General features: G+C 66.6%; 4 protein-coding genes across 18 annotated transcripts in view; 2 read left to right on the top strand and 2 right to left on the bottom strand.

Moving 5' to 3' along the window:
* The window catches only part of RBFOX3 (RNA binding fox-1 homolog 3), a 190,410-nt gene extending 180,819 nt beyond the window's left edge, over window positions 1-9,591 (top strand). For 12 of the 14 annotated variants that reach the window (XM_087750697.1, XM_087750698.1, XM_087750707.1 and 9 more), the window contains 11 exons: window positions 306-557; window positions 1,406-1,543; window positions 2,051-2,104; window positions 2,628-2,720; window positions 3,922-3,982; window positions 4,256-4,309; window positions 4,619-4,751; window positions 5,325-5,364; window positions 5,971-6,032; window positions 6,366-6,444; window positions 7,477-8,321. In XM_087750697.1, coding sequence (XP_087606823.1) covers window positions 306-557; window positions 1,406-1,543; window positions 2,051-2,104; window positions 2,628-2,720; window positions 3,922-3,982; window positions 4,256-4,309; window positions 4,619-4,751; window positions 5,325-5,364; window positions 5,971-6,032; window positions 6,366-6,444; window positions 7,477-7,521 — 1,011 coding nt within the window. In that variant the 3' untranslated portion in view covers window positions 7,522-8,321. The other 2 variants (XM_087750700.1, XM_087750705.1) reach the window with 2 other exon arrangements.
* A 1,071-nt stretch (window positions 9,592-10,662) lies between these two features.
* ENGASE (endo-beta-N-acetylglucosaminidase) lies at window positions 10,663-15,123 on the bottom strand. Of its 2 annotated transcripts, none has more exons than XM_087750711.1 (14): window positions 14,988-15,123; window positions 14,781-14,857; window positions 14,427-14,628; window positions 13,969-14,117; window positions 13,695-13,852; window positions 13,439-13,587; window positions 13,089-13,254; window positions 12,633-12,736; window positions 12,300-12,408; window positions 12,023-12,195; window positions 11,641-11,795; window positions 11,435-11,537; window positions 11,228-11,342; window positions 10,663-11,094 (listed from the first exon to the last, which is right to left on the bottom strand). In XM_087750711.1, exons 1-14 carry the CDS (start codon window positions 15,107-15,109, stop codon window positions 10,690-10,692), a joined length of 2,187 nt encoding a protein of 728 aa, XP_087606837.1. In that variant the 5' UTR covers window positions 15,110-15,123; the 3' UTR covers window positions 10,663-10,689. The 2 variants fall into 2 exon arrangements, with proteins under 2 accessions (XP_087606837.1, XP_087606838.1); XM_087750712.1 differs by having other exon boundaries at window positions 10,915-11,094; window positions 11,641-11,779.
* Window positions 15,124-16,303: 1,180 nt separating this feature from the next.
* Window positions 16,304-22,210, bottom strand: C1QTNF1 (C1q and TNF related 1). The gene is made up of 4 exons (XM_009467758.2): window positions 21,877-22,210; window positions 18,464-18,620; window positions 18,199-18,344; window positions 16,304-17,754 (listed from the first exon to the last, which is right to left on the bottom strand). Exons 2-4 carry the CDS (start codon window positions 18,604-18,606, stop codon window positions 17,204-17,206), a joined length of 840 nt encoding a protein of 279 aa, XP_009466033.1. The 5' UTR covers window positions 18,607-18,620; window positions 21,877-22,210; the 3' UTR covers window positions 16,304-17,203.
* A 624-nt stretch (window positions 22,211-22,834) lies between these two features.
* Window positions 22,835-26,686, top strand: CANT1 (calcium activated nucleotidase 1). The gene is made up of 4 exons (XM_087750824.1): window positions 22,835-22,968; window positions 24,577-25,216; window positions 25,479-25,682; window positions 26,143-26,686. The coding sequence occupies exons 2-4, from the start codon at window positions 24,598-24,600 to the stop codon at window positions 26,511-26,513; spliced, it is 1,194 nt and encodes a 397-aa protein (XP_087606950.1). The 5' UTR covers window positions 22,835-22,968; window positions 24,577-24,597; the 3' UTR covers window positions 26,514-26,686.
* Window positions 26,687-26,865: the final 179 nt, after the last annotated feature.

Here is a 26,865-nt window from a genome sequence, read left to right as displayed (position 1 = left end):
CTCCCCTAGTTAAGCCCTGCAGGGTGGGCTGTATCCTCCTGCTGCCCAAGCCCCAGCGCACCGGGCAGGCAGGGCCCCGGCGTGGGAGAGGATGGGGGCTCAGCTGCGGGCCACGCAACCCAGGAGCTGCTGCAGCACAGAGACAGCCAAGGGTTTCGGGGGGACAACACCAAAGGCTGGGGCGTGGTGGGGCTGGGGGGCCTGGGTCTGGCTGCGGGGACCAGGACCCTTCCCTGGGGCAGGTCGCAGCCCAGGCACCCCGGGGACATCGGTGGGTAAGGGGGATGGTGCCGCTGTCTTGGCAGGGTAACCAGGACGCCACGGCTCCGCCGGACGCGATGGCTCAGCCCTACCCCCCGGCCCAGTACCCCCCGCCCCCCCAGAACGGGATCCCCGCAGAGTACGCGCCGCCGCACCCCCACCCCACGCAGGACTACTCTGGGCAAAGCACAGTACCGGAGCACGCCATGACCCTCTACACACCAGCACAGAGCCACGCCGAGCAGCCGGGCACCGACGCCAGCACACAGTCCATAGCAGGGACACAGACGGTACCGGTAAGGGAGCGGTGTCCAGGGGGGCGGGCAGGGGTCCAAGGGCAGTGCTGGAGCTGCTGGGAGAGGTGCTGGGGCAGCAGCGCTCGCCCGGCTGCGGTCCCTCAGGGCGCTGGGCTGGGTGCCTCCGCCACGGCTGCCGGCTCTCTCCCTCACGGCCCCCCCGTCATTTCTAATCACTTGTAATCTACCTGCTTGGCTGCCTTCCCACCAGATAGCTTCAATTACGGGGTTGTAATGCAGTGCCGGGGAAAGTGCTGAGCTGAGCACTTCGCAGCCTGGCCACAGCAGCGCCGCGTGCGGAGTGTGCCACCCCCCCCGCCCTGAAAACACCCGTGTGCCATGGTCACGGACCCCGGGCACCGTGCCACTGGGCTGACGGCAGGGAAAGAGGCCAGTGTGAGGCCACCCAGTGCTGGCTGGCTCTCTGTGGCGAATCGCCCCTAACCCTCGCCCAGGCCTCCCCCTCCCCAGGGTTGTGCTTCCTGCACCCCCCCAGCGCTCAGCCCCCCAGGTCCCCAGCACCACTCATGGGGTGGGCGATGTCCTGACCCCGCTGGCGGCACCAGCCGGGGCGGGGAGGTGCAGGCAGGGTGGGTGGCTGGTTCCCCAGGCTGGGCGTTCCCCAGCTCCCTGCAGGCAGAGATCCCCCCCAGTATCCCTGTGCCTCACTGGGCTGCAGGGACACCCACGGGTGCTGCCCAGAGCTTGGGAACAGCAGGGTCCAGGGTGTCCCTGGGGGCAGGCAGGGCCAAGCACAGGGGAGGGGGACAGTCCCCGTGCCTGGACCCCCACTGGGGGACGCGGGGCTGGCAAGGCCAGGGGCTGATGGCCATCGGTGCTTCCCGCAGCAAACAGATGAAGCGGCACAGACAGACAGCCAGCAGCTACACTCCTCAGACAACACAGACAAGCAGCAGCCCAAGAGGTTACACGTCTCCAACATCCCCTTCCGATTCCGGGACCCCGACCTGCGGCAAATGTTCGGGGTGAGTCCAGCCCTGTCCAGCCACCCACATCTTGCTGCTCTCCGCTCTGGTGCTGCCCCACGGCACCACAGGGACCCCGGCACTGTCCTGTCCCAAGGGCCTGTCCTGCCCAGCCCGCGGTGTTCACAGGCACCTCTGCAGCTGCTGGCCAGCAGTGGTGGTTTGCGGGATTTGCACCCTGGTTAACAGCCAGGCTGTCGGACCCAGGCCCGTGCATGGCGGGGGGAGTGACACAGAGCCCTTGTCCCCTTCCCAGCCCTCATTAGGATTCAGAGCAGTGCAGGCTAATGAGATTTTGGGTGATACTCCTCAAGTCCTGGAAGAGCGGGTGCTATGGGAGGGACGGGGGCTTTCCCCTGCGTGGCACCAAGGGTCCTCTGGTCTGGCCCCCGAGGCAGCCCCCTGCCTGTCCCTGGCCCGGCCAGGTGCAGAGGTCTGTGCCAGCAGCTCCGGATGCGGGGCCAGAGGCTCTACAGGTGCTCATCCCTCTGCTCTCTCTGCTTGCAGCAATTCGGGAAGATCCTGGACGTGGAGATCATTTTCAATGAGCGGGGCTCAAAGGTGGGTGCTGTCCGTGGCCGGCGCTGTCATGGCGAGCCCCGGGGAGGGGGCCTGGTGGAGCTGGGAGTCCTGGGGGCTCCTCTGCCTGCTGCCCCTCCTCTCCTGCCCCGCGGGACCCAGGCACGGGGTACCCCATCTCGGGGCAGCCCCGTCCCACTGCCCTGTGCCGGCTGGGCGGGCCGTGCGGGTCCCTGCACCCCGAGCGCTGGAGGGAGGGAAGGGCTCGCTCTGCCCCCCGCTGCACAGGCAGCTTGTGTCCCTCTGTGTATGGATGTCTCTGTTGTATCTTCCCTGCTTTCTGTGCCCCTCTCCCAGACTCTTCTCCCAGCTCACGGGCGATGCTGGGGCCTCAGCCGGGACCCCGAGACCCAGCGGGGGCCCCGGCCTGGGCTCTCCATCTCTGCACTGCGGCAGCCTCACCTCCTGCGCCAGCTCTCCTGATTCACCCCCTCTCTCTCTCTGTCCCCGCACCCTCTCTGTCTCTCTCTGTCTCTTTCTTTCTCCTTTTCTCCTCTGCTCACAGGGTTTTGGGTTTGTAACTTTTGAAACTAGCACAGATGCCGACCGGGCACGGGAGAAGCTGAATGGCACCATCGTAGAGGGCCGGAAGATTGAGGTGCTCAGATAAGTGTGCTAGTGCCATGCCTGCGTGTGCGTGCATCCCCTCCGTCCTGCCCGGGGGGCCCTCTCCTGCCAGGGGCTGCAGGCAGGGCAGAACTGCCTGGGGGCTGCAGGCAGGGGAGAGCCGGGGCAGGGGGAACTTTGGGCAGCCCTGGATGCTGCCCCAGTCCCGCATGCCACAGGGGAGGCTTGCCCGGTGCGTCCATACGTCTGTGAATGCAGCATGGGAGCATGCGTGCCGGCTGCCGGGAAGATTTTCAATTGGTGCAAGGAGCATCTGGCTCAAACAAACCTCTCGTCTGGAGAGCTGGGGCACCAGCCCGGGCTCTGGCTGCATTTTGCCCGGTTACAGTGGGGTCTGGTGGACCCCAGTTGCCTGCAGCCCCCGTGTCTGCTATGCAGCCGCCCTGAGCTCTGCAGGGAGGAGAGGGGCTCTCTGCTCCACGTGCCATCCCCACCTCCCCTGCACCCGGGAGGGAAGGATGCTGCGCAGGGCTTCCGCGCCCACTGTGCAGGCAGCTGCTGCGCTGCCCTGCCCCCGAGGCTTTTATTTCTTCAAGCCAGGCAGAGGGATAAGGCTCTGCCCATTCGTTGGCAGCACCTTGCCGATCACAGGCGAGCGGTGGGAGGTGGGGCAAGACACAGCGGAGGGAGCGGGACGCAAACATCCCCGGCAGTGCTGAGCCGAGGGAAGGGCAGCCTGGCAAGGCACAGCGATGCCCCGTGGATGGGCCATGCCTAGCAGGGAACGTGGTCCAACAAAGCCGAGCAGGAGCTCGCGGGTGCTTGCAGAAATGACCCAGGCTCCTGCTGCAAGTGCATCCTTCCTGCAGGCTGGGTCGGGCATGGGGTGGGGACGGGAGGTGGCTAAGCCTGGCGGCAGCGTGTTGCAGCTTAGCCTGAGCACAGCACCGCAGCGCTCAAGGCATCGGCCGCCAGCCCAACCGATGCTCGTCGCTGGAGCTGGGGCAGGAGCCAAAAGGCCTGGGCTGGCCGGGGGTGCAGGCAGGACTGCGTCACGGCAGGGCGGCTGCAGGCAGAGGCTCCTCCTGCGTTTCCTCGCGCGGCCGGTGTCCTTCGCTCCGGGATCTGAAGCAGCAGCGATGTGCGCCGAGTGCGGCCAAGCAGGCCTTGGACTGCGGCCTCACCAGCCCCGCTGCCCGCAGGTGCTGAGGTCCCATCCCCTCTCTCCGCAGGTGAACAACGCCACGGCCCGGGTCATGACGAACAAGAAGGCTGCCAACCCCTACACCAACGGTAAGGGCCAGCGCAAGGAGAGCCAGAGCTGCTGCGGGCAGGGGCATTCCTGGGCACCCTTGCTGCCAGGCTGCCGCTGAGCTCCTGCAGCAAACTGCCTTCGCACCCCTGGGCAGATGGGAGAGTCCAGTGTGGGGGTGCAGCCTCTCCAGGCACCCCATGCCCTGCAGCCACCCTGGGATGGGAGCTGTGGTCCCTCGGAGCCCAGCTGGGAGGTGGGGGGAGCACCATGGGGAGGGTGCCCCTGGCCTCACTGGCTCTCCCTGCCCGCAGGCTGGAAGCTGAACCCGGTGGTGGGAGCGGTCTACGGCCCTGAGTTCTATGCAGGTAACGTCTGGTTGGGGTCAGCCCTGCCACGGGTCCCCCCAGATGTCTGCTTCACACCGCATCCGACCCCACCGCTGCTCTGAGCAGCGAGCAGCCCCCAGCCCCTCTCCCCCTCCTGCACTGCTGCATGCACAGCTCCCCCCACCCCGTCCCCTTGCCCCCGTGTCCCCGTGGGGCTGTGTCACTGGCAGGCCCGGGGGACGGAGGCAGGCTCTTGCACAGGACGCCCTGCGGTGGCTGCAGGGGTCCCAGCCGTGCGCTGTGGGGAGCTGCTGCAGAAAGCCCACGTTTGTCCCCTCCCTCCTGCAGTAACGGGGTTCCCGTACCCCGCCACGGGGACGGCCGTGGCCTACCGAGGGGCACACTTACGGGGACGAGGACGTGCCGTCTACAACACCTTCCGGGCTGCGCCGCCGCCACCGCCCATCCCCACCTATGGCGCGTGAGTACCCGGGCGGCGGGGGGCACTGCCCGCCTCGGGGCGGGGGGGCCGTTTGCTGCCGCGTTGCTGGGGTTCTGCTGCCATCAGCAGCAGCATGGCAGGGCTCTCGTGCTTCAGGAACGGGCTGCAGCTCCCCCAGCACCTGCCTGGGCTTGGGCTCTGTGAAGCCCCCCAGGCTGCTGCCCCTCAGGGTGACCTGTGTGCCTCCTGTGCCCCGAAGCACAGACCGTTATTCCAGCTGTGTCAGTTGGTTTAATGGAAATGCTCTCCCTCCTGGCACGCACAGCCACTCTGGTGTCAGGCATGGCGATGGCAATCTGTGGCCTCTCGGTGCTCCCAACAGTGATCGTGCCCCGGACTCCTCCATCCCTGTCCTTGGCCATGCCGTCCCCACGTCCCTGCCCTCCCTGCCAGGAGTCCCAGGCCAGGACGTGCCCTTGGGCTGCCTGGACGGCCGCTCCTCACTCGTTGGCTGTGCTGCTGGAAGCAGCTCCCCCTGGTTCACCGGCTTCACCCCGATCCCTCTTGGCCGGTGACACAGGCCAGGCTCTGACGCCTCCGCCTCGTTTGCAGGGTCGTCTACCAGGACGGGTTCTATGGAGCCGAGATCTACGTAAGTGCCGCCGTGCCCCAGTCTGGGCCACGCTGGGGACCCTGTGCCAGGGCAGGGGATGAGCAGCACCTGGCAGCTCCGTCTCGGGCTCTGCCCCCGGCCAGCCCCCTCCCCTGGGGAGGGCAGCCAGAGCCCGGGTGGAGTGCAGACGGGAGCGCGGCTCCTCTAGAGCGAGGTGGCACCATGTGGGATCCTATGCCCCCAGCCAGGCCCCTCGTGGGGCCAGCACCGTATGGGATTTACAGCCTTGGCGAGCGCCAGTGCGCTGTCTTACACTGGCATTTAACCTCCATATTTAAGAAGCCATTGGCGATATTTCAGGCGGGCAGCTGAAGGATTTATCTAACGTGACACCTCATTAAAGCGATCAGGGAGGTGACATTCTCTCCTCTGGAAATTTAATTTTTTAAGGTTAATGTTTGTGAAAGCCCCTGGGGAATGGTAATGAGGCTGGTGTGCGCCTGGTGGCATGGGCACCAGCTCCCCGCGGGGTCCCACTGCTGCTCCGTGGCAGTGCCCGGGGGGTGCCCAGCTGCCCCAGCCCCCCGAGCCTCCCCCGGCGGGTGCTGCCCCCCTCCCTGACAGCAGTTTCTCCATCTGCTGCAGGGGGGCTATGCCGCCTACAGATACGCCCAGCCCGCGGCAGCAGCGGCAGCGTACAGCGACAGGTAAGCACTGCTGCGCTGCGGGCATCACTCCCAGGGTGGGGGGAAAGACCCGTTTCACCCCCTGCACCACCCGGTCTGACACGCCCCAGCTTTTGTGTGCCGTGGGACGAGGACAGAGCCAGGCACGATGAGGGTGTCCTGCAAACTGGGGGCTCCTGCCCTCCCCTTTGGGTTTGTTTTGGCAGGGACTGGTGCCCAGGCAGGGAGAAGCAGGGAGGTGCTGGGGGGCTCCCAGGCACACCAGGGGGAAGCAGCAGCCAGGTGGGGGGGCTGCTGAGGGGAGACGGGACCCCAACCCCGTTCGCTAACGCCCTCCGCTGTGTTTGCTCCTAGTTACGGCAGAGTGTATGCAGCGGCAGACCCGTACCACCACACCATCGGCCCCGCCGCCACGTACAGCATCGGCACCATGGTAAGAGCAGCCTCTACAGCCTTTCTTTGCTTCCTGGCGCGAGCTGCAGCCAGCCCAGGGAGGGGGGCCCGGCACAGCATCCCGGGGAGCCTGCGGGGTGCGGGGGCAGGCAAGGGGTGCGGGACAGCCCCGCACACAGGGGCCATGGGAGGGGGGGCCGGGAGCTGGCAGCGGTGGCAGGAGCAGCACAGCCCCTGCCTGGCTCTGTCCACAGGCAGGCAAGAGAGGAGGCCCCCCCCGTGCCTCCACCCTATGTGCCCCATTACACCCGGCCAGAGGCAACCCCGCGCAGTCGCCAGCACACGTCGCTTCCCGGGGGCCCGGCTGCCCCCTGCGCTGGCTGCCTGAGCAGCACCCTAGGGACCCCCCCCTTTCTTCTCCCCGGCACGGGGCCATGTCCCCAGACCCCAGCGCGCAGCCATGTGCAGGGAGCACGCGTGCACGCCAGCACCTGCAGCCCACCCGCTCGCAGCGGCTCTTAGCTAGCCTCACAACCAGCATCAAAGATGAAAAATCCCACTTATGGGCAGGATCTCAAAGCCAACCCATCTTTTTCTTCCTTTTTTAACCCACCCCCACCCCTGGCTGGGGCCAGGCTGCCGAGCACCCCTCGGCATCCCCGGCCCCAGGCAGCCGCTAGCGAGGGGCTACGGCCCCTCCATCCTACGGGGATGGGCAGGGTGGCTACGAGCCCAGCGCCATGGCAGGGATGGGGACAGGCTCCTCCGCGATCACTGCAGGCGAGAGGAGGCCTGGCCATGGTGGTGCTGTGCTGGGGGCACTGGGGCTTGGGGCAACCCGCAGCCCCCCAGCCCATGCACTGCCCCAAGGCAGCACCCTCAGCCATCCCAGAGCCTGGGCAGCACTGGGCACCCTCAGCCCTGCCCGCCCTTCACGTCCCAAGGACAGAAGTGATTTGGTGTCATTTTAAAGAGGAAAAAAAAAAAAGGAGGAAAAAAAAAAAAGGGAAGAACTGGGCTTTGCCTCTCTCTCGAATACTGATTGGCTTTTTTTTCATCTTTGATGTTGCAGGCTAGTCTATACCGAGGAGGGTACAGCCGCTTCACTCCCTACTAGCAAGACAGACACAGCCCCTCCCACCACTAACACTGACTGCTCACTAGCACCAAACCAAACCAGGCAGACAGAGCCGAGGCCGAGCCTCTGGAGGAACCGTGGGCCCTGCCCGGGCGGGCTGGGGCCAGGCCTGGGGCTGGGCTCCGATGAGCCTCGGCAGCCCACACCCGTAGGGTTACCTCAAGCCGCTCCATCCCGCCGCCCGCCCGCATCTCCTGCACCGTCCGCCTGCCCTGGCGCAGCCCTGCGCCTCGGTGCTGCCGAGCGCCGCGGGACCCCGGGCGGTTCCTGCCCCTGGCATCCCTGGGGACCGCGGGGAGCGGGGCCGGCCCTCGCCCCCAACGGCACCCCGCTTCTAGAGCCGGGTCGCGGGGTCCCTGGGCAGCTCCACGCTGGCCTGAGCCCTTGCTAGGGGTGCAGAGGGCTTGTCCCCTTGCGAGGCAGGAGGGGATGCTCTGCCTGCGGGCGCAGGGGGCACGGTGCTGATGGCAGCCCTGGAGCAGCCCCTCTGCCCCCATAGGAGAGACAGGAGCCGGCGGGGGCTGCTGTATGCTCCTCGGGGATGGAGCCAGGCTGGGGTGGGTGCGGGACCCCGGGGACAGCCCCCCCAGGCAGCAGCGCATTTCCGGGGTGACTGCACTGCTCTGCGGAGGAGCTCTCGTGCAGCAGGCTGGCTGCGCAGGCATGGGGTGCGGTGTGGGGCTCGGGGGGCCGGGTTGGTGCTTGTGTCCCTCTCAGCCAGCGGCTCGGCCAGGCTGCCCCGCACGCTGCTCCAGCGAAAGACCTGCCTCTCTGTTTCTGTTGTAGTGAAACCGTGGCCGTTTCCTTCTGGGACCAGGAAGGGCAAAAAAAATCCACACACACACAAAAAAATCAAAAATAAAAAAATTAAAAGCAAAGCAACAAAAAAAAAAAAAGCAAAGCGGCAACAGCCAAGTGAAAGTCCCATACTGTCCACACACGCACCGAGCGAGCGAGTCCCGGAGGAGTGCCGCGGCGAGCACGGACCAGCTGGACACACCAGAGGGGCCCCTCTCCGCCCCGGCCCCACAGCCCGCGGCAGGGAGGGAGAGCCGGCACGCTGCCGAGCGCGGGGGCGTCCAGAGGGGCCTCCGCCTGCCCAGGCGCAGGGCCTGGGCACCACGTCTTCCTTTCCGCCCCGGCACGGCGGCGCTGGGGGTGCCGGTGGAGCGCTGCGGCACGCCGCCCCTTCCCCGGCTCTGGGGACTGGGCGCCAGGGTGGGAACCCAGCTTTGTGTTTCCCGAGCTCCGGCGCTTGCCGGTCATCAGCGTGTCAAGTGTGCGAGGCCTCGGCTCCCACGTGGAGCTGGGGTGGCGGCGCAGCCGCTTTGCGGAGGCGCTGGGCGTTGCAGGGGGACGAACCTCTGCCTTTTAAAGGGAATTTTTGTTAAGAGGAGCTTGCAACTCGCTTGCGATCCCTTTCCCGTCCCTCCCCTCCGTCCCCTGACGCACCCAGGGCTCCCACCCTGCAGGGAGCAACCCTGACCGACACCGCTCGTGGCCCCTTGTGCTGAGCCGGGACGAGGATTGCCCCGATCCCACTGCCACCTGCTCTGTGGCATGGGACACGCTCGCGGCTACCCATCCCTGCCTGAGGCAGCGGGATACTGCCAGCCCTCGGCACGGGGTCTCGGCCATTGCATCGCCCAGGACTGGGGGCCAGCATCGCCCGCAGGGGCCAGCCTGAGCCCTGGGGTCGGTCTGCAGCAGCCGGCATGCCAGGTCCAGTGCCCGGGGTGCAGCCCCGTCCTGCAGGGTGGCCTCGCGCTCAGCCCCCCGCCCCTGTCCTGCGTGGCTCCGCCACTCCTCAAACCTCACTTTATAGTCTGCAGATGCCCCCAACGCTCCAGCAATGAGCTCCCCCTTTTCTATTCCCAGTGTACATAGCCCCGGCCGCCTCGGCCCCGCGTCCCTACCCCTGTACAAAGCTCCTTCCATCGCTGTACTGGCTTCTTCCTTACAGCAAACCCCTGCGCCGGCTGCCAGTGCGCAGGCTGGCGCCGGCCCATCCTGTATGCTTCAAAGGTGTGACCATTCTAATAAACATTATTATTATTATTATTATTATTATTATTATTATTATTATTATTATTATTATTATTACAAGGATTATTATTATTATTATTGAAATTATTAATAAAGATTTCTTTCTTCAACCAGGGCGACTCAGGTTTTGACTGGGGTGGTGGTGCAGGGGCACGGGGCCGTGGCTGGCACGGTGGGTCTGGCTGTCCCAGCACACTGCTGGGCATGAGGCTGCAGCCTGCAGCAGGTGAGGGGGGAACCCACTGGGACCCTCAGCCTCACCATAGCAAGACAGCGGCGTGCTGGCATGGCAGGAGCCCTCCCCTGGCTGTGCCGAGCCCTTCATTTTTCAAACCGTCAGATAATTCATTTCAGAGCGAGTCCCCCACCGGAGGAGCAGCAGCTTAACTGCTGACATATTAATTTTCCTGACCGGGAGCCAGCATTGTTTGTGGGACTGGGGCCGGCGCTCGGAGGGAGCTGAGGCTGGGCGACCCCACTGCGCAGCGTGCTCGCCTGCCTCCCTGCCTGCTAATTGCTTGCTCACCAGACTGTGAGAAAATAATTGCTGCTATAAATTTTCTCTCCTTCTCCGTGTAAGATATCCAGGGGAGGCAGCACGGGCGCAGCCGCTGCCTGCCAGCCCTGGGGAGGGGGCAGCGGGGGCTGGGTGGCACTGGGGTGGGTCCATGGTGGACGGGCACAGCGGCCGCCTGCACTGGGCTGCTCCTTGGGGCTGAGCGCTGCAGCAGAGCTGGTGCTGGTGGCTCCACACCTGCACGGGGCTAGTCCCCGAGGCGAGCAGACACGGGGCTGGGGGGGGTCTCAGGGCAAGCGTCTCCAGCCTGGGTGCATGCAGCTTGCAGGCAGCAAGGGCTGCAGGAGCAGGACTGGGGTCCCTGCGCAGCCTCTTGCAGGACCCCAGCCAGCACCCAGTGGGCCCCCATGGCGAAGGCTGAGCCCAGCCACAGGGCTGGGAGAAGAGAGACCCACCAAACCAGGGTGACAAAATGCAGCCTCCACCCTCTCAGCCCACCAGCACTGGCTCTGCCGTGCCCCCTGCCCGCAGCCCATCCACTGGCACAGAGGAGACACGGACGCAGGGCTGCACCACGCTTGCCTTTAATGCCCATCTGAGCTGGTGCCACCGGCTGGCTCGGAGTAGACCAGCACCAATCGCCCCCAGCGGTCGGGGTCCACGGGCAGCTCATCGGGCAGCACCGGCTCCACCAGCAGCTCCAGCCGGCAGGACTGCCCGGCCACCGGCTGCGGCACCACCAGGCCCACGGCACGGTACAGGCAGGCTTGCGCCAGCCCCAGGAGCTGCGGCGACGTCTGGCCCTGGCGGCAGCGGGCGCCCTGGCTGAGGATGCGGAAGCAGCTGGCCCGGCCGGGCGGGAAGGCCCAGCGGAGGGTGACGCTGAGCGAGAGCTGCTCTGCCTCGGGGCCCTTCTGCCACCAGAGCTGCGAGGCCGTCACGCTCTGCACCTGCGGTGGGGAGGCTGCCATGCTGGCCGCATCCAGCACCTGCGGAGGGAACCACAGGACCGGGTTGGGGCTGGGGCCGAGAGCATTGGGCGCCCACCCACTTTTGGGATGAGGGATGGCGTGGGGCAGCACCGGGGAGGGTGGCTCCCAGCTGGCAGCAGCGGGCACTCACCCGGACCTCCCCGAGGAGGCAGGTGAAGGGCGTCTCCTGTGGGCTGGGCTGGTGGCGGGACACAAGCAGGGAGAGGTCTCGCAGGCTGCAGTCCTGCAGGTCCAGCTCGTAGCACCTGAGAGCGAAGGGGCAGAGCGAGCATGGTGCCGGGGGGCCCTGGGGTGCCCCAACCCACCCACAGATGCAGGGTGCCAGCAGGGCACTCACCGGCTGGTCCAGCCGTGGGAGCCATGGTTGCAGGCGGCGAGCAGCTTGGCAAGGCCGGGTGGTGGTGCCGGGAGGAACCGGGGGTGGTGCCGGCTGTTGGGCTCTGCCGGAGATAGCGGGGTTGGGGTGGGGGTGAGGGGCTGAGCTCGTTCCGCACCCTACAGCGGGTGCTCACTGCAGAGAGCATGGAGGGGCAGGGTTCTCACCGGGCAGGGAGGTGACGTTGCCCTCGTGACAGGTACCCGAGTCCCAGGTGGTGAGCTCCAGTGCAACTGTGAACTCGTCGACATGTGGCCCCTCCAGCTTGTAGAGCAGGGTAAGGAAGAGCTTGGGGGGCGCCGGCATCTGCAAAGAGAAAAGGCTGATGACCCCAAATCCACCCAGAAACAGAGAGAGAGAGAGAAGAGAGAAAGAGAAAATGCATTGGGTTAGGTCTGCTGGGCAGCGTGGGCAGAGAGCCCCGTGGCATGCTCACCACGAGGCCCCAGGGCCGCACAGCTCTGCCCGGGCTGTGTGGGCCATGCCATGCTGGCATGGCGCCAGCCCAGCGCTGAGGAGATGGCAAGAGGGCTTTGCCTCACAACTCACCGGACGGCCACGCGCTCCTCGCTGGGGGGGATGGTCCCCTGCACCCTCAGGGAGCTGCCCCCACACCAGGCATCCTGCAGGCAGCAGCCAGTGCTCAGCCTGCCCTCACGCTCCGGGTAGAGGGGCTGGATCTCCTGCGCACTCAGATCATACCAGGGACCAGTTTCTTCCTCCTACAGGACAGGATGAGCTGGGCTGGGCGAGGAGCTGGGAGCAGGGACACCCCTGCCTAGCCCACTCCTGCCCAGCTGGAGCCGAGCCGGAGCCCCACACCCACCTTCCCAGCCAGGAACCTGCTGGTGCCCATGCCCAGACTGAAGGAGGTGGCGAGGGGCAGCGTGCAGATGCTGTGTGTGGGCAGGTACTCGGCCAGCGAGCCCCAGAACCTGGAGGAAAAGGCGGGTATCTGAGCAGAGACCCCTGCTACAGCCGCTGCCCTGGCACGGCATCGGGCACCGCCCCAGCCGGGACAGAGCAGGGCCAGCCTGGTCCTGGCGGGCAGCCAGAGTCTTGTGGCAGCCCTGTCCCGCCGCCCAGCAGCCCTCCCAGCCCAGGGTGCTCCTGGACCCGTCTCCCCGCCAGGGCCCCTGCCCTGCCAAGCCACCCTCACTTGTTCTCATTTTGCAGGAAGTTTTCCTCCCCCAGGTGCTCGTAGACCCAGCCGGGAGCGAAGATGGCTGCGGAGAGGCCGTGCTGGCGGATCAGGCGCAGGGACTACAGAGATGAGCAGTGAGCAGCACGGGCCAGGCCAGGTGGTCACCTTGTCACCTGCCCTGTCTCCAATCCCCCAGGTCCCGCTGGCCCCATGGTGGGGCAGGACAACACCGTGGCTATGTCCTGCGGCATCTCCCTCTCCAGGGGCTGCAGCACCGGCATCCCCCAGCTCCCTCTCCAGGCATGGCTGGCAACCCAGCGGCTCCAGGTTCCCCCACTCCTCACCACTGCATCCCCGTGTTAGCAGCCTGGCATGGCATGGCATGGCATGGCACAGCCATCGGTGGGAGCTCAGAGCCCTGTGCCAGAGGAGGCCCAGGGTCCCACTCTGGCCCAGCCCCGGCACACTCACCTTGTCAGTGTCAAAGCCACCACCGATCACGTCCCCACGGGCAAAGACGTCAATGCCGACGTAGACGTCGGTGTGGCGCGACCCAGCCAGCCCGCGTGTGCGCTCCAGGTGCTCCTCCTTCCAGTTGTAGTTGGTGAACAGCCCGTCGCAGGCATTGAAGAACACCCTGGGAAAGAGGGTCAGGGTCACAGGGCGGACTCTGCAGCTGTCCCTCTAGACCACCCCACCGAGGACTGTGCAGCCCGTGCCCTGACCACCCCCGAGTGCTGGGTTTGGGGTGAGCTCATCCCCCCCACCCGAGGCCAGTTTTGCCTGGGCAAGGTGGCAAGGCAGGCAGGGCCCAGCCTCACCTATTCTCCTCATTCAGCTCATTCTGCCATCTCAGTGTGCCATTCTGCATGATGCTGTCGTACCAGATCACCAGCCCCCCCGGCACGGCGCTGTGCACCTGCGCCGTCAAGTGCCGCAGGAAGGGGGGTAGGTTCTCCACCGCCGCTGCCTGGCAGGAGAGAGCAGGGACAGGTTGGCACGGGGTGGGCGAGGGGCCCCGCACGGGAGCAGCGTGAGGGCAGGGGGGGAGGCGGGCAGAGCACGACTGTGGCTCACGCTCAGCGTGTTCTCCATGTTGACCAGCCAGCCGTCAAAGCGGTAGTGCTGGGCGATGCGAGCCAGCTGCTCGCTCACAGCGCGGTACACCTCCTCCCCGCCAGCCAGGAACGCCTCGCACAGCTTCTCCCCGTCTGTCCATTCCGTAATGAATGTGCCTAGGGAGACGGGGAGAGCAGCGTTGGGTGTGCACCCCGACAAACGCACCGCGTGCCTCGGGCTCCTCCGGGCCCGGTCTTGCAGCTGCCAGCCCTGCAGCCGGCCCTGCCCTCACCCAGCACGGGGACGCCGTTCCTGTGCGCCGCATTGGTCCAACACACAGGCGGGATGGTGACGGTGTGGTGGCTGAAGTAGACGAAGATGTCGATGTACCTCCAGTGGTAGAAGACGTAAGGGTTGCGTGTGGCTGAGCCCTGGATGAACCTGCAGCGGCAGAGAAGGGAGAAGGTTGGGCAATGCGGGAAGGACGCCGGCAGACGGCTGTGGGGCTGGGCAGGAGCCTGACTCACGCCCTGGAAGCTGGGCAGAGCTGTGGCACTGAGCCAGCCCTGTGGACCCCGGCTAGGGCTGGCCCGAGCAAGGTCGCTGTGCTCCGGCACCAAGAGCCAAACCTCTCCATCCCTGCCCGCCTGTGGCCAAGCTGGCAGGAAACAAATCAAGCAGAAGTAGAAGAGGTTTGGGGTTTGAGATGTTGAGCTCTGCTGCCACATCTCTCCTCCACCCAGCATGTACCTGTCCTCCAGGTATCCGCCGCGCATGTCATGGCACACCAGCGTCCGGGGCCTCTTGCTGAGGAGCGGGGGCTGGCGCTTTGCCAGCGGCACGGCAGAGACATTGAATTCGTCGTTGCTGTTGGGCTGCCAGGCCAGCAGCTCCTCCAGGCCGGACAAGAAGAAGCTGATGGGCTCCGTCGTCCTGGTGTCAAAGTACCTCGCTGGGGCAGGTGAGGAGATGGGGAACGGGGTCAGCGGGGAGCGCTGCCCATGCGGCTCAGCACCGGCACCAGCACCGGCACCAGCACTGGCCCCGGCCCCAGCGCGGTGGGGACCCAGGGGCGCAGCGGGCGCCCTCCCCGCGGTGCCTCACCTGGCAGGGGCTGCGGGCGGGCGCTGACGGTGTCGTGCAGGACGGTGGTTCCCAGGGGCTCCGCCGCCGGCTGGAAGCTGCCCGGGGAAGGGGGTGAGGGCCGGGCCGGGCCAGCACCGCGGCCAGCGCCCGCCCAGTCCAACCGAGCCCCGGCCCCGATCCCGGCCCCGATCCCGGCCCCGATGCCGATCCCGGCCCACCGCCCACCTCCGCCGCCGCCGCCGGCCGGCCCGCTCCGCTTCCGCCTCCGCCGGCTCCTCCGCCCCGGCCCCGGCCCCGGCCCCTGCCCTCTTCCCGCGCCGCCCGGGCCCCTCCTGCGCCTCCGCCATGGCGCTGCCGCCGCCGCCGCTGCCGCTGCCCGCACTGACGGCGGCGCCGGCCCCGGCCTGGCCCGGCTCTCCCGGAGGCGCGGCCCGCGGAGCTCCGCCCGCCCCGGCCCCGGCCCCGGCCCCGGCCCCGCACCGCCCCCAGCGCCCGGCCCGCCCCGGCCGAGCTCGGCGCCGCCTGGACCCGTGTGTCCTGGCACGGGGCCGGTTTCCCAGGATGGCGATGTGTGTCCTGGGATGGGGCCATGTGTCCCAGGATGGGCACGTGTCTTCCAGGATGGGACGTGTGTCCTGGGATGGGCTGTGTGTCCTGGGACGGGGCCACACATCCCGGGATGGACTGTGTGTCCCGGGATGAGCTGTGTGTCCCGGGATGGGACGTGTGTGCCAGGATGCGACGTGTGTCCTAGTACAGGCCCTGCTGTGCAGACTGGACTAGAGCCGGTACCTGGGCTGGCGGCCGCCCCGCAGCAGGCAGCCCTCCCCTCGTGCCATGTGCCAGCAGCGCTGGCAGCCCCAGCCCTGCCTGCTGCCCGAGGCGCTGGGTGCTGCCACGGGGCTTTGCCCCTGCCGCAGGGCTGGGACAGGGTCCCTGGGGTGAGCCCCATGGGGACAGCAGTGCCAGGGCCCTGAGGGTGCTGCCAGCCCTAGACAGCCCTGGCCAGCCTCACCTGGGCCCCCACCCACCACCCACCTGTGTGGCCAGGGCTCTATTTAAGCTCAGCCCTGAGCCCTCCCTCCTTTCTCTGCTGTGCTGGGGGGATGCTGGTCTCCAGCTGCAGCTCTGCCCTGCCCAGCAGCTCTGCCCTGCCCAGCCATGGACTCACTGCTCCAGACCCTGACCCACCGCTCCAGACCCTGACCCACTGGCTTCCCAGCTTGACCTCAGACCTGCCTCATCACTGCAGACTTGCTGGATGATCCAGACTCTTGGTAAACCTGGCCACCAGCCCCAGCCTGCCCTGCTCGCAGGCTGACAGGTCTGTTACTGCGCTCAGCTCCCTGGTCCTTTGGGGGCAGCTGGCCCTCATGGAGCCCAGCTCGGATGTCCTTGGCTCTCCAGGGATACTCTGCCCTTCCCAGCAGCACCATGCCAGCCTGTGGCTCTTGGGGAGCCCCTGCACCCCAGGAATGGGTACCTGTCCTGAGCCACTCAGAGCTCCCGCACACACAAAACAAGAGAATGCACTGAAAAGGTGAGTAGGACTTGAAATCATGGGTGTTTAATGTGGTCAGAAGCTGTACAGAGGGCAGGGGGCAGCATGCTGCTCCTGGCTCTGCTCTGCTATTGCATCTATAAAAATACAAAGCCTGCCCAGCAGATAATCTAACAGAATAGGAAGTAGCTGAGGCCAAAGGCCCTGCACCCAGGGCTGCCAGTGGGGAGCCAGCCCCTCCTCGGCAGCATCAGCACCGAGCAGAGGCTGTGGTGAGGGAAAATGTGACGGGGATTTGCAGAGGGGAACTGACGCAATCTACTCCCCCGCGGGAGCGCTTGGGGGAAGTGTCAGCCCACAGGGTACCCAGTGCTGTGCTGCAACATCTGCGCTGTTGGGACCCAGCTCTGCAGATAGATAGAAAGAGGGGCCCTTAGTGGTTTTATTGCCTTTCCTGTTGGATGCTGAGCATCCTCTGCCCTTTTCCAGGAGAAGGAGCCTGCAGAGCACGGCATAGTGCGAGCGGGGCAAGGGAGAAACGTGGTGGAGGTGTCTGCACTGCCTTGCACCAGGGCATCAGCTGCCAAACCCGTTCAGCTGGTGCTGGCTCACAGCCAGTGCCACAAATGCCTGTGCCCCAGCAAACCCAGCTCTGAAGCAGGTGCAGGTGGGGATGAGCGCCCTGCCTGCCCCAGGAGAGCGGCCGCTTCCCGGGTCAAAAATGCAGTAGAGGCTGGAAATGGCTCTGACTCCTGCAGGTGCATCCGATCGGCCTCGAGGAGCTGGGGGTGGGGGTATTCGCACACTCACACAGCTGCTGGGGGTAGTGGCACGTAGAAGGGCAACAGCTTAATGGTGGGTGGCATGCCTGGGGCAAGGGGGTGGCAGGGGCTCCTCGGACACCCGCCCCAGGGGAGGGGGAGCAGGGTGGAGGAGGCACTCAGGGGTCCCCGCTGTACTTGATGAGGTGGCCGCTGAAGGTGATGTAAGTGTCATACTCATCACTGAAGACTGCGTTCTCACGCTCGCCCTTGTAGAGCCGCACCCAGACCTCGTCCTGCTCCCGCAGCTCCAGCATGATGCTCTGGCTCTGCATGATGCTGCGGTCACTCACCTGGGCGTAGAGGATCACCACCTCTGCCCCGTTGTGCATGATGTGCAGGTACGTCTCCTTCTGGTTCCAGGTGTGCACGTTGAGGCTGAAGTAGTAGATGCCAGGGACATAGCAGTAAAACTTGCCTGTGAACATGCTGAAGTGGTCGTAGAGGTTGACAAACTCCGTATCAAAGATGAGGGTCTGGTAGTAGTCGTTGCTGTGCAGGGGTTTCTTGCGGCCCACCGAGAAGGCAGCATAGTGGCTCTTGCAGCGCTCCCCTGGGGCACCCACGCTGCCCTTCTGTCCCTTGGGCCCCGTGTGGCCCCTGCTGCCGGCCACCCCTGTTTTGCCGAACTTGCCCTGCATGCCTCGCTCGCCACGGTCACCCTTCTCTCCTGGGCGAAGAAGGAGGGACAGTTGTGCTGTCAGAGGTGGTGCCATCTCTAAACCCAATGGAAGCCCCTTTGCCTGACAGAAGGGGATGGAGACAGTGGGGACTCCCCTGCCCCCTCCCTGGGCTCTGATGCTGCCTCCAAAGCTGCTGCCCAGAGGCCACCAGAGCAGGAGCAGCTTGTGCCCTGGGGTGTCTCAGACCCACTGCTCCTCTGCCTGTGCAGGGCGCTGGACCGCAGGCACCAGCCCCAGCTTCTTGCTGCCAGTTTGTGTGAGACTGGCACCCCAGAGAGCCGGCACTGGGAGCCCAGCTTTGCGCTGGCCCTGGAGTGATGCTGGCAGACCAGGCAGGCTCATGGTGCCCGGCAGCATGGGGTACCTGAGTTGCAGGTTTGGCCGCGGTGGCTGCAGGCAGTGCCACAGCACGGGGCCCCACCAGCCCTCACCTTTCAGGATGGTCATGTTGATCTGAGGCAGGGGCTGGTACTGGGGGTAGGAGAAGCGCTGGTCAGGTGGCTCGCAGCAGCGGACGCAGCGGGGCCGCGGAGGCAGCCTCTCCTGGGCACCGCCGGCCTTCTGCTCCCACATGGCCCTGGGAAGGGCAGAAAGCAAAGCGCAACAGGGAGCTACGGGTGGGGGCTGGGGCTCTTTGTGGTGCCAGGGCTGCCCTGTCCACCGTTGTGAAATACCCCAGCCCCAGGGTCCCCTCACCTGGCAGCGTGGTGCTGGGATGGTGCCTCCTCAGGGTCCATCTGCAGACGCCTGTCGGGGCTGGGGCTGGTCTGGCTCCCCGCGGGTGATGGCAGCAGCAGGCAGGAGAGCAGCAGGACACCGAGCACCCAAAGCCCCTCCATGCTGCGGCAGTGCCCTGCGAGATGCCAGGGATGGCTGAAGGGGATGGCAAGGCCTGGCAGAGCCAGGAGCTGCAGAGATGCCCTGCTCTGCCATGCCAGCCTGCCTGTGCCCTGTGCTGTCCCCAGGACAGGACCTGGTGCACCACACAGCCCCGGGCAGGGCACAACTGCACTTCCAGCCCCAAAAGGCTGCTCTTGCAACAGCCCTTCCCCAGCAGAGCCTGCAGTGTGGGCACAAACATCTCTTGCCGCTGCAGGGTCCATCTGCACCTAAAAAGCTGGTTGTAGTTGGGCTGTGTGCCTTGGTGACGCTGCAGCGAGCACCTGGGGAGACCCACGTTTGGGGCAGTGCAGGGGCTCTGGGCTCACCCACAAGCTGGGAGCTGGGGCCATGCAGCCCCCAGAGCCCTGGCACGTGTGGAAGAGGGGATTACTGGGGGAGTTGAGGGTGGAGCGGAGCAGCCCTGTCCAAGCCCTGGGCCAAGCACTGCTGCTCCTACTCAGCCTGGCTCCAGCTGCCTCCCATGGATGCCCAAGAGCTGCAACTCAGGGTGTCAGCACCTGGGAAAATTACAGGCAACTCCAGATGTTGTGGGGCAAATGTCGGGGTGCAGCCATGTCCAGGGGGGGATTTGCATACCTCCTCCCTCTCCAGGGTGTGCAAGGATGCCTGCGGTGCAGACCCCTGGAAGGAGCTGCCAGTCCTTGGCCCCCACCCCTGTGCCTGGGCCCTTGGTCTGAGGGTTTGCGAGGAGACAACACCCACTTCTCCGGAGATGTGGATGTGGGCTGGCAGCCCCAGATGGGAGCCAGCCACCATGGGGAGAAACCTTCCTGGGAGCCCGCACCCTGTGTGGGGCCAAAGCTAATATTTGCGGTAGCTGGTGGCACCATGGCCCAACCCGGGCAGCTCTGCTGCCCTTTCCTGCCTTATCACAGCTGTATCTGCTTGAGGCGTGGGGCCGGGCACGTAGCACCCCACCCTGTGTCCCTGAAGGTGCCAGGACAGCCATGGCCAAACACATGCGTGGCACTGCCCAGCTGCTTGATATCCTGTGGCAGCAGGGTCCAAGGTGGTGCCGGGGCACGACCGGATGGGCACTGGGCTGCCTGGTCCCACACCCTGCAGTGCTGGTGTGGGGAAGGCTGCCCACCAGGCTCCTGTCTCGGTCAGATGCCTCCCCGAAGGGGTATGGCCTTTGCCTTTCTCCCCAAACAGCCTCCCTCTGCGCTGTCTGGACGGACATTGCCAGGATCCTGGAGTGCCTGCCCCAAGGGGCAAAGGGCCCTGTGCAGCATAGTTCCGTGTCCTGGGCATGAGGCGGGCCGTGGGGAAGGAGTTTTGGGTGGAATCCTGCTATTTTGGTGAACGCCTGCTCTCTGAGCACTGGGGTCCCCAGTCAGTGATCGCCAGGCTGGGCCAGCCTCCAGGCAGGTTGTTCTTGTCCCCCAAGCGGGGCTGGTGGGGTTTGGGGACGGGGCGGGTGTGCTCCGGCAGCGGGCGCCGAGGGTGTTCGAGGCCAGGATGGATGCCTGGCTTATGAGTCACATTCGCTGGGGCTGGGAAGGGGTGGAGGGATGGGGAAAGGCTCCAAAGGGCTTTCCCGCTGCTTGCACCCTCTGCAAAGGGCTTGTCCCCTCACACACTTCCCAGGTGCCTGTGTTGTCCCTGTCCCCCCCCCCCCCCCTTGCCCTGTATCTCAGCCCATGTCCCACTAGTGCTGCTGAGCATGGGGAGAGGCAGGGCTGCGGGCACTGCATCTGCGCAGCCTGGCGCCGCATCCTCCCTGCCTGCGCCCTGGCCTGGTGCCTGCCTGCACTCTGCTCCACAGGCAGGGGAGAAGTGCACACAGGGATAGAGGCAATGGAGCCGCCCAGCGAGGGGCTTGTGAGCAGTTGTCATCCAGGAGAGCCTTGGCCCTGGCTCTCTTCACCCTGCTTGGCCTCCAGCTGTGCCAGCCACATGCCAGTGAGTGTGGCATGCAGCCTGCTGGGGTTCTGGGAAGCCCATGGCTTTCCCTCAGCTCTGGGACCGTCAAACCAGATATTCCCCTGGGACCCACAGCAGGCTCGGCTCTGGGGAAAATGCAGCTTTGCAGGCAACTGCTCTGCAGGGAGAAGAAATCCTTCACCAGGAAATTCCCACCGAGAAAGGCAGCGCGCTTCCCAGGCTGTTGCAGGGCTGGAAATGGAGACGAGCGCGTCTCCCCCTGCGCCCTGCAGACACGTGGGGCGGGAGGCGCCCGTGTACGCATGGGTATATACGGTCCTGCTGAAGGGACGCTGTTTTTCCTGTCAGGGTTGGATGTTCTCCAGGAGCAGTTTGAAGATTTAAATTCAGTGGCTGCTAAAGCGTTGGGACTGCAAGTCAAAACATCCTGAAATACATTCCAGGCAGTGATAAAGACCAGGATGAAACAAGAGCAAAGCTCAGGGGAGGGACGAGGGGGCTCAGAGCAGTGGGGCAGCACAGAGGCAGCAGGACCTGCACACCCTCCTCGCCCTCCCTGCTCCGGGTGGTGGGTACAGCCCTCCCTGAGCCACAGCAGCAAGAGCTGGGATGCCTGTGCCGTCCGGGAACATGCTGGTGGGATGGCTCCCCCCTGCCTTTTGCTGCAGCAGCTGGGATGGTTGCAGAGCTGTTTGCACCTCTGGAGCAGCACAGAGCTGGCGGGCACCGGGGCAGGAGCTGCACGGGGCAGCTGCGGTCAAGGACCGACAGGGAGGTCGCAGCCCTCTAGCTCCTGCGGCACCCGGCAGCACCAGTGAGATGTGCTGGGGACCCCAGCAGCCACCGCATCCCCTTCGGACATGCCAAGGGGTGGCCCAGCCCCGGGTTTGACATGCTCGTGGGAACTGGCTTTTTGGACACAGGGCTGGGGGAGCCGCGGTGGATCTGTGCAGGGCTGAGCCTACGCTCCCGGCTCCAGCACTAACCCTCTCTCTCAGCCTTTGTCCTCCCGGAGCTGCTGCGGGTCCGGCTGCTCCCTCAGAGGACCGTGAGGACCTCAGCCCTACGGTCCCCACCGCCCCCTTCGCAGGCAGGGCAGGGTCCTCACCCAGAGCAGAGGGAGGGACGGGTCCCCCTCACTGGACGTGCCCTGGGGCACCCCTGTGCCTGGCGAGGCGGGGCCACCAACTGGGTGCGTCCACACCGATTCCGCAGCACCCGTCACTGACGGCACCCACAGATGGATACACAACAAGGTGCAGCTCTGGGGTGCTGGTCCCCAGGCCTGCAGGGACCCCCCAAACCCACCCCCCACCTACCTCTGGGCCAGGGCTGCTCCCTCCGGACGCTGCCTTTCCTTCCCTAGGGCATCCCCCCGGTTCTGCCCTGCCAGCGCCCCGGGCAGAGCCTGCCCACGGCGGATCGGCTGCCTCCCGCTCCAAAAGCCTCTTCTCCCTCGGCCCGGGCGGAAACGCACTTTCTAGAAAGTAAAGGAGGCAGCGGAGGAGCAGGACAGAACGCGCAGCCCTCCCACTGCCAGATACGAGCCCAGCGGCGCAGGCGGCCGGCGTTAACCATGTGTGCTCCCAGCGCCTGCCAGCGCTGGGCCCGTGGCCATGGCCAGTGCTGGCCCGAGGTCAGGGAACGGGGGCGGCACGTGCTGGGAAGCGTCTCCAGATGCTGGAGTTGGCGCAGGGAGCTGGGACCCCGGTGACTGCGGCTCTGCTCCAGGACAGGTCCCTGCCCCATGCCAGGACAGCTGCCAGCTCGTCCCCAGCCCCGGGGGCACCGGAGCCTCCTGGCCCCGGCCGGGAACGGGCCTTTGCTGGCAGCCGGACACGCACATGCGTCCCACAGCGCTGGGCAGGATCTGTCCCCGCTCCCTGCACCCCAAGTGGCGGCGGGGGGGGCACAGGGCACGTCCGGGACAGCGCAGGCGTGGCAGGAGGAGCCGCGGGCTGGGGGCCTGCCGGTACCGGGGACTGCACCGGGGTCGTGCCCACCGGGCAGTTGGGCTGGGCCCACCCGGGGCTGGGCCGCAGGCGAGGCCACGCCGCAGGGCCGGCCCGGCCCCCGCACCGCGGTCCGCCGTCGCTGGGCTCCAACCGCCCGTGCGCTGGGCGGGGGGGTGGTCGGCTCCGGTCGGGGCCGGCCGGGCCCGGTTCGGGCGCAGAGCAGGCCACGGTGCGGACTGCAGCCCCCACCAGCCCCCGCGGCGCGGCGGGCGGTGCGACGTGGGCGGCGGTGCGCGGGGGCTGCCGGGAGTTGTAGTTCCCGGTCCTGCCGCCGTGGTTTGGCCGCTGCCGGCTGCCGTGGCGGGGCTCTGCCGGGAGCTGTAGGCGGCGGCGGCGGCGGTGGCGGCTGCGCTCAGCGGCGGGGGAGGCGGGCGGCTGCGTTCGGGCGGCGCCGCGGTGAGCGGGGACACCGGGACACCGGGACACGGGGGCGGCGGGCGAGGGGGGCCGGGGGGGGCGCGGGGTCCGGGCGGCGCCCTGGGGTCCTAAGGCCGGGCCGGTCCTGCAGCACGGGGGTCCCCGGCGGGCTGGGGCGGGAGCACCGCGGGCCCCGACGGTCCCCGTGTCCGTGCCCGGGAGGGCCGGGGGTCCCCGTGTCCGTGCCCGGGGGGGGCCGGGGGTCCCCGTGTCCATGCCCGGGGCGGTGCTGGGGTCCTGACAGCCGCGGTAGGGGCCAGCGCACTGAGTGAGGTCCCCGGGGCCCTGCCGAGGGCGATGCTCTGGGGTCCCGGCAGGACGGAGGGATGCTCCCCTGCCCGTGGGGTCCGTCCCCCGCTGCAGCGGGGCCCCGGGGCGAGCTGCTGTCCCTCATGGGCTCTCCCGTCTCCCAGCCGCAGCTGGGAGCACACCTGCCTGCCCGGGGCTCGGCCCCCCACGCTCAATGCCGCCACTGTTCGCACCTCGGGCTGCTGAAAGGCACATTGAGAGCCCCACGGTGCGGCCGCCTGCGGGGAGCACGGCCCGTGCCCAGCGCCAGGCCCGGGGCCCCACTGCGGCCAGTGGCCGGCCCTTTGGAGACAGCCCTGGGCCAGCGGCTGGGGACCCTTCTGCCCCGGCCCAGGCTGGGGGGCCGCTGCCCAGCGGGGTGTCCGTGTCTGGTGCTGCATGGCACGGGATGAGAGTGGATAGCGCTGGAGCAGCTTCCAGTCCCGGGGAGCTGCTTGCTCCCTGCACCCTGCACAGCCTGGAGGGCCCGTCTGCAGGAGCCCGGGGAGCTGCACGGAGGGAGGTGGCAGGGAGAGGCACTGCTGGCACCCTGGCCCTGCGGCTGGGCACAGCCAGGGGTGGGCTGAAGGTACCCATATGTGAGTCCTGCCTGAAGGAGACACTGTGACCGTGGGCAAGCCTGGCAGGGGTGGACAGAGGGGGGCTGCTGTGACTTTAAGGCTGGGCAGGTCGGGGTGTGTGTCCCTTGGACCCGGGCAATGCTTCCTGCTCAGGTGTTGGCATCCTGCTGGGGTGGAGCTGCCACGTGTCTCCCGGTGTCCCTGTGGGGCCTGGGGACACACTCACGCCGGGGGCCGCAGAAGCTGGGCCAGGCCAATCAGCCATTCTGGAGGCAGCACGGATCGTCCTCGCCGCCGGAGGAGAACCTCCCTATTCCCCAGGGCCGTGTGGGGACACTGCTCAGCAAGACACCCCAACACGGGTCCCAGGGGCTCGCCCCGGGCCGGGGTGCCTCGCCTCCCTGCCTGGGCTGCTGCAGACCGTGGGGCAGGTAGAGGTGCTGAGCAGGCCGTGCGTGCCTGCCGACATGCCAGGGCTCATTCTGGTCTGGGAGTGCAGAAGCGGGGGTGAGAAGGGGCTGAGAGTGGCTCCAGCAGCAAAGCAGCCCCCTTGGTGTGCTGGCTTTTCCCTGTGCGAGGCGGCAGCACCTTCTCCTGCTACAGGAGAGGGGATGGGGCCCCTTGCCTCTCCCTCGTGGCTGTGCCCTGCAGCCCCCCAAACTCAGTGCAGCGCCAGGTTCCAGCTCTCTGACCTGCTTCCTTCCCTCTTTGCCACCAGGTTCTCCTCGCCCCCAGTCTGATGCCCATCCCGCCCTGCCATGAGTCTATGAGCCCCCTCCGGATCAGCGTGGGTGGTCTGCCTGTCCTCGCGTCCATGACCAAGGGTACTGATCCCCGCTTCCGACTGCGCTGGAAGGCCATCGTGCTGTCATCAGCCTGTGTGGGGTTTGTGCTGCTGCTCTTCTGCCTGCACCGGTCCTCCCCGGCACGGCACGGCCCGCCCAGTCCTCGCAACTGGCAGCTCAGCCTGCAGGCAGGGGACCGTTACAATGACACCTACCCGCTGTCCCCACCCCAGAGAAACCCCGAAGGCGTGCGCTACCGCATCGGAGTCATTGCAGACCTGGACACGCAGTCCCGGGGCTCTGAGGAGCACACCTGGTTCAGTTACCTGAAGAAGGGCTACCTGGTGCTGTCGGACAGTGGGGACAGCGTGACAGTGGAGTGGGACAAAGACGAGAGCGTGCTGCGGTCCCACCTGGCTGAGAAGGGCAGGGGCATGGAGCTCTCCGACCTGGTCGTCTTCAACGGGAAGCTGTATGCCGTGGACGACCGGACAGGAGTGGTTTACCAGATTGAGGGCAACAAGGTGGTGCCCTGGGTGATCCTCCCAGACGGGGACGGCACAGTAGGGAAAGGTGAGCTCTCCTGTCCTGCCCTGCAGACACAGAGCAGCGAGGCCCTTGGCTCTTTGTGGCTCGCTGGGGTAGGATGCACCTTTTCTGTGACCCCGTAAACCCGGTCAGGATGGGGGCAGTTCCTGCCTGGGGACTGGCTGGCTGTGTGAGGGAAGGCTGTGCCCAGCACCGGGCTGTCTGGCGTGGCATTTGGGCGAGTGGGGGCCAGTCTGATGTCTGTGTGCTGGCCGAGCCCCGGCTCGTGCTGTTCTCTCTGCTGCAGGCTTCAAGGCAGAGTGGCTGGCGGTGAAGGACGAGCACCTCTACGTGGGGGGACTGGGCAAGGAGTGGACCACGACGACGGGGGAGGTGGTGAACGAGAACCCCGAGTGGGTGAAGGTCATCGGCTACAAGGGCGATGTGAGCCATGAGAACTGGGTGACAAACTACAACACGCTGAGGGCCGCGGCGGGGATCCGACCCCCAGGTACCGAGCAAGGCTCCCTCCTGCTGCCCTGTGTCCAGCACCCTCTGCGGGCTCCGGGGCTGGGGTCTCCCTCCCAACAGACACTGGGACTGGTGTGAGATTTAAAGGACGCTGGAGGCCAGAGACCTCCCCACGTCCTGGTAGAGGCCAGAGCCTGCCCTGCCCAGTTTTCTCCTCTGTCTGTGCCATGAGCAGCTGGAGGGTGGCTCAGCCGATGCTGTGCCTGGCAGCCAGGACCCTGGGCAGAGGAGGCCATGCTGCGGTGCCCGGCTCTGGGAGGGACTGGGGGGGCTGCTGCATGGGCAGTGGGGCAGGAGGAGGCAGAAACATTTGCAGCGGTTGCCTGCATGGGGTTGCGACCTCCCTGGCTGCGGTGTCTTTTGCAGTGGGGAAGGGTCCCGCCCCAGGCTGGTGGGTGCCCCGTTTGCCCCATGCCTTCAGACGCCGCTCCTTGCCACAGGTTACCTGATTCACGAGTCGGCCTCCTGGAGCGACACCCTGCAGCGCTGGTTCTTCCTGCCGCGCCGTGCCAGCCACGAGCGATACAACGAGAAGGCAGACGAGCGGCGAGGCACCAACCTGCTGCTGAGCTCCACCCAGGACTTCGGGGACGTGACAGTGGGACGCGTGGGCGAGGTGGTCCCCACCCATGGCTTCTCCTCCTTCAAGTTCATCCCAGACACGGATGACCAGATCATCGTGGCGCTGAAATCGGAAGAGGACAACGGCAAGATCGCCAGCTACATCACGGCCTTCACGCTGGATGGGCGCTTCCTCCTGCCCGAGACCAGGATCGGGAGCGTGAAATACGAGGGCATTGAGTTTATTTAACTGACTTTTGCACTGGACTGGAGGGGCGAGGGAGGCCGAGGGGCGCTGGGGCAAGCCCTGCCAGCATGCTCCTAGCCGGGCGCGCACCCTGGGCTCAGCCGAGGGATGCCGGGCAGCGCTCCCAGCTCTGTAGTTGGCCTTGGTCTCTCCTGTAAAGTGTTGGCTCTGCTGCAGCAGGCGTGGTGCGAGTGTTTCGGCAGTGGCACCTGGTGGCAAGGGACTGCCCCCACAGGGTGCTGCGAGCCCCGGCCCAGGAGTCAGACAGCGAAGTTCCCGTGCGCCAGTTCCCCGGGCAGGCCCCGCACTGCAGCCGTTAGCTCCCAGCCCCTACTTGCGACACAAACCTTCGGCA

The sequence above is a fragment of the Nipponia nippon genome, unplaced genomic scaffold (genome assembly GCF_047370975.1).
Source record: "Nipponia nippon isolate SJK-2023a ecotype South Korea unplaced genomic scaffold, ASM4737097v1 scaffold_14, whole genome shotgun sequence".
In the NCBI taxonomy this organism is placed as follows: Eukaryota; Metazoa; Chordata; class Aves; order Pelecaniformes; family Threskiornithidae; genus Nipponia; species Nipponia nippon.
Note: the sequence above shows the minus strand (reverse complement) of the source record. Positions and strands in the feature narration are given on the sequence as shown.

Coding starts and splice junctions, on each gene's coding strand:
- CANT1 (XM_087750824.1), top strand. CDS start 24,598: ATGCCCATCCCGCCCTGCCATGAGTCTATGAGCCCCCTCCGGATCAGC. Junction 25,217..25,478: donor GGACGGCACAGTAGGGAAAG/GTGAGCTCTCCT, acceptor TCTCTGCTGCAG/GCTTCAAGGCAGAGTGGCTG. Junction 25,683..26,142: donor GGCGGGGATCCGACCCCCAG/GTACCGAGCAAG, acceptor TCCTTGCCACAG/GTTACCTGATTCACGAGTCG.
- ENGASE (XM_087750711.1), bottom strand. CDS start 15,109: ATGGCGGAGGCGCAGGAGGGGCCCGGGCGGCGCGGGAAGAGGGCAGGG. Junction 14,118..14,426: donor GGCGGATACCTGGAGGACAG/GTACATGCTGGG, acceptor CTGCCGCTGCAG/GTTCATCCAGGGCTCAGCCA. Junction 11,095..11,227: donor GCCTCCTCGGGGAGGTCCGG/GTGAGTGCCCGC, acceptor TTCCCTCCGCAG/GTGCTGGATGCGGCCAGCAT.
- C1QTNF1 (XM_009467758.2), bottom strand. CDS start 18,606: ATGGAGGGGCTTTGGGTGCTCGGTGTCCTGCTGCTCTCCTGCCTGCTG. Junction 18,345..18,463: donor TCCCAGCACCACGCTGCCAG/GTGAGGGGACCC, acceptor TGCCCTTCCCAG/GGCCATGTGGGAGCAGAAGG. Junction 17,755..18,198: donor CAACATGACCATCCTGAAAG/GTGAGGGCTGGT, acceptor TTCTTCGCCCAG/GAGAGAAGGGTGACCGTGGC.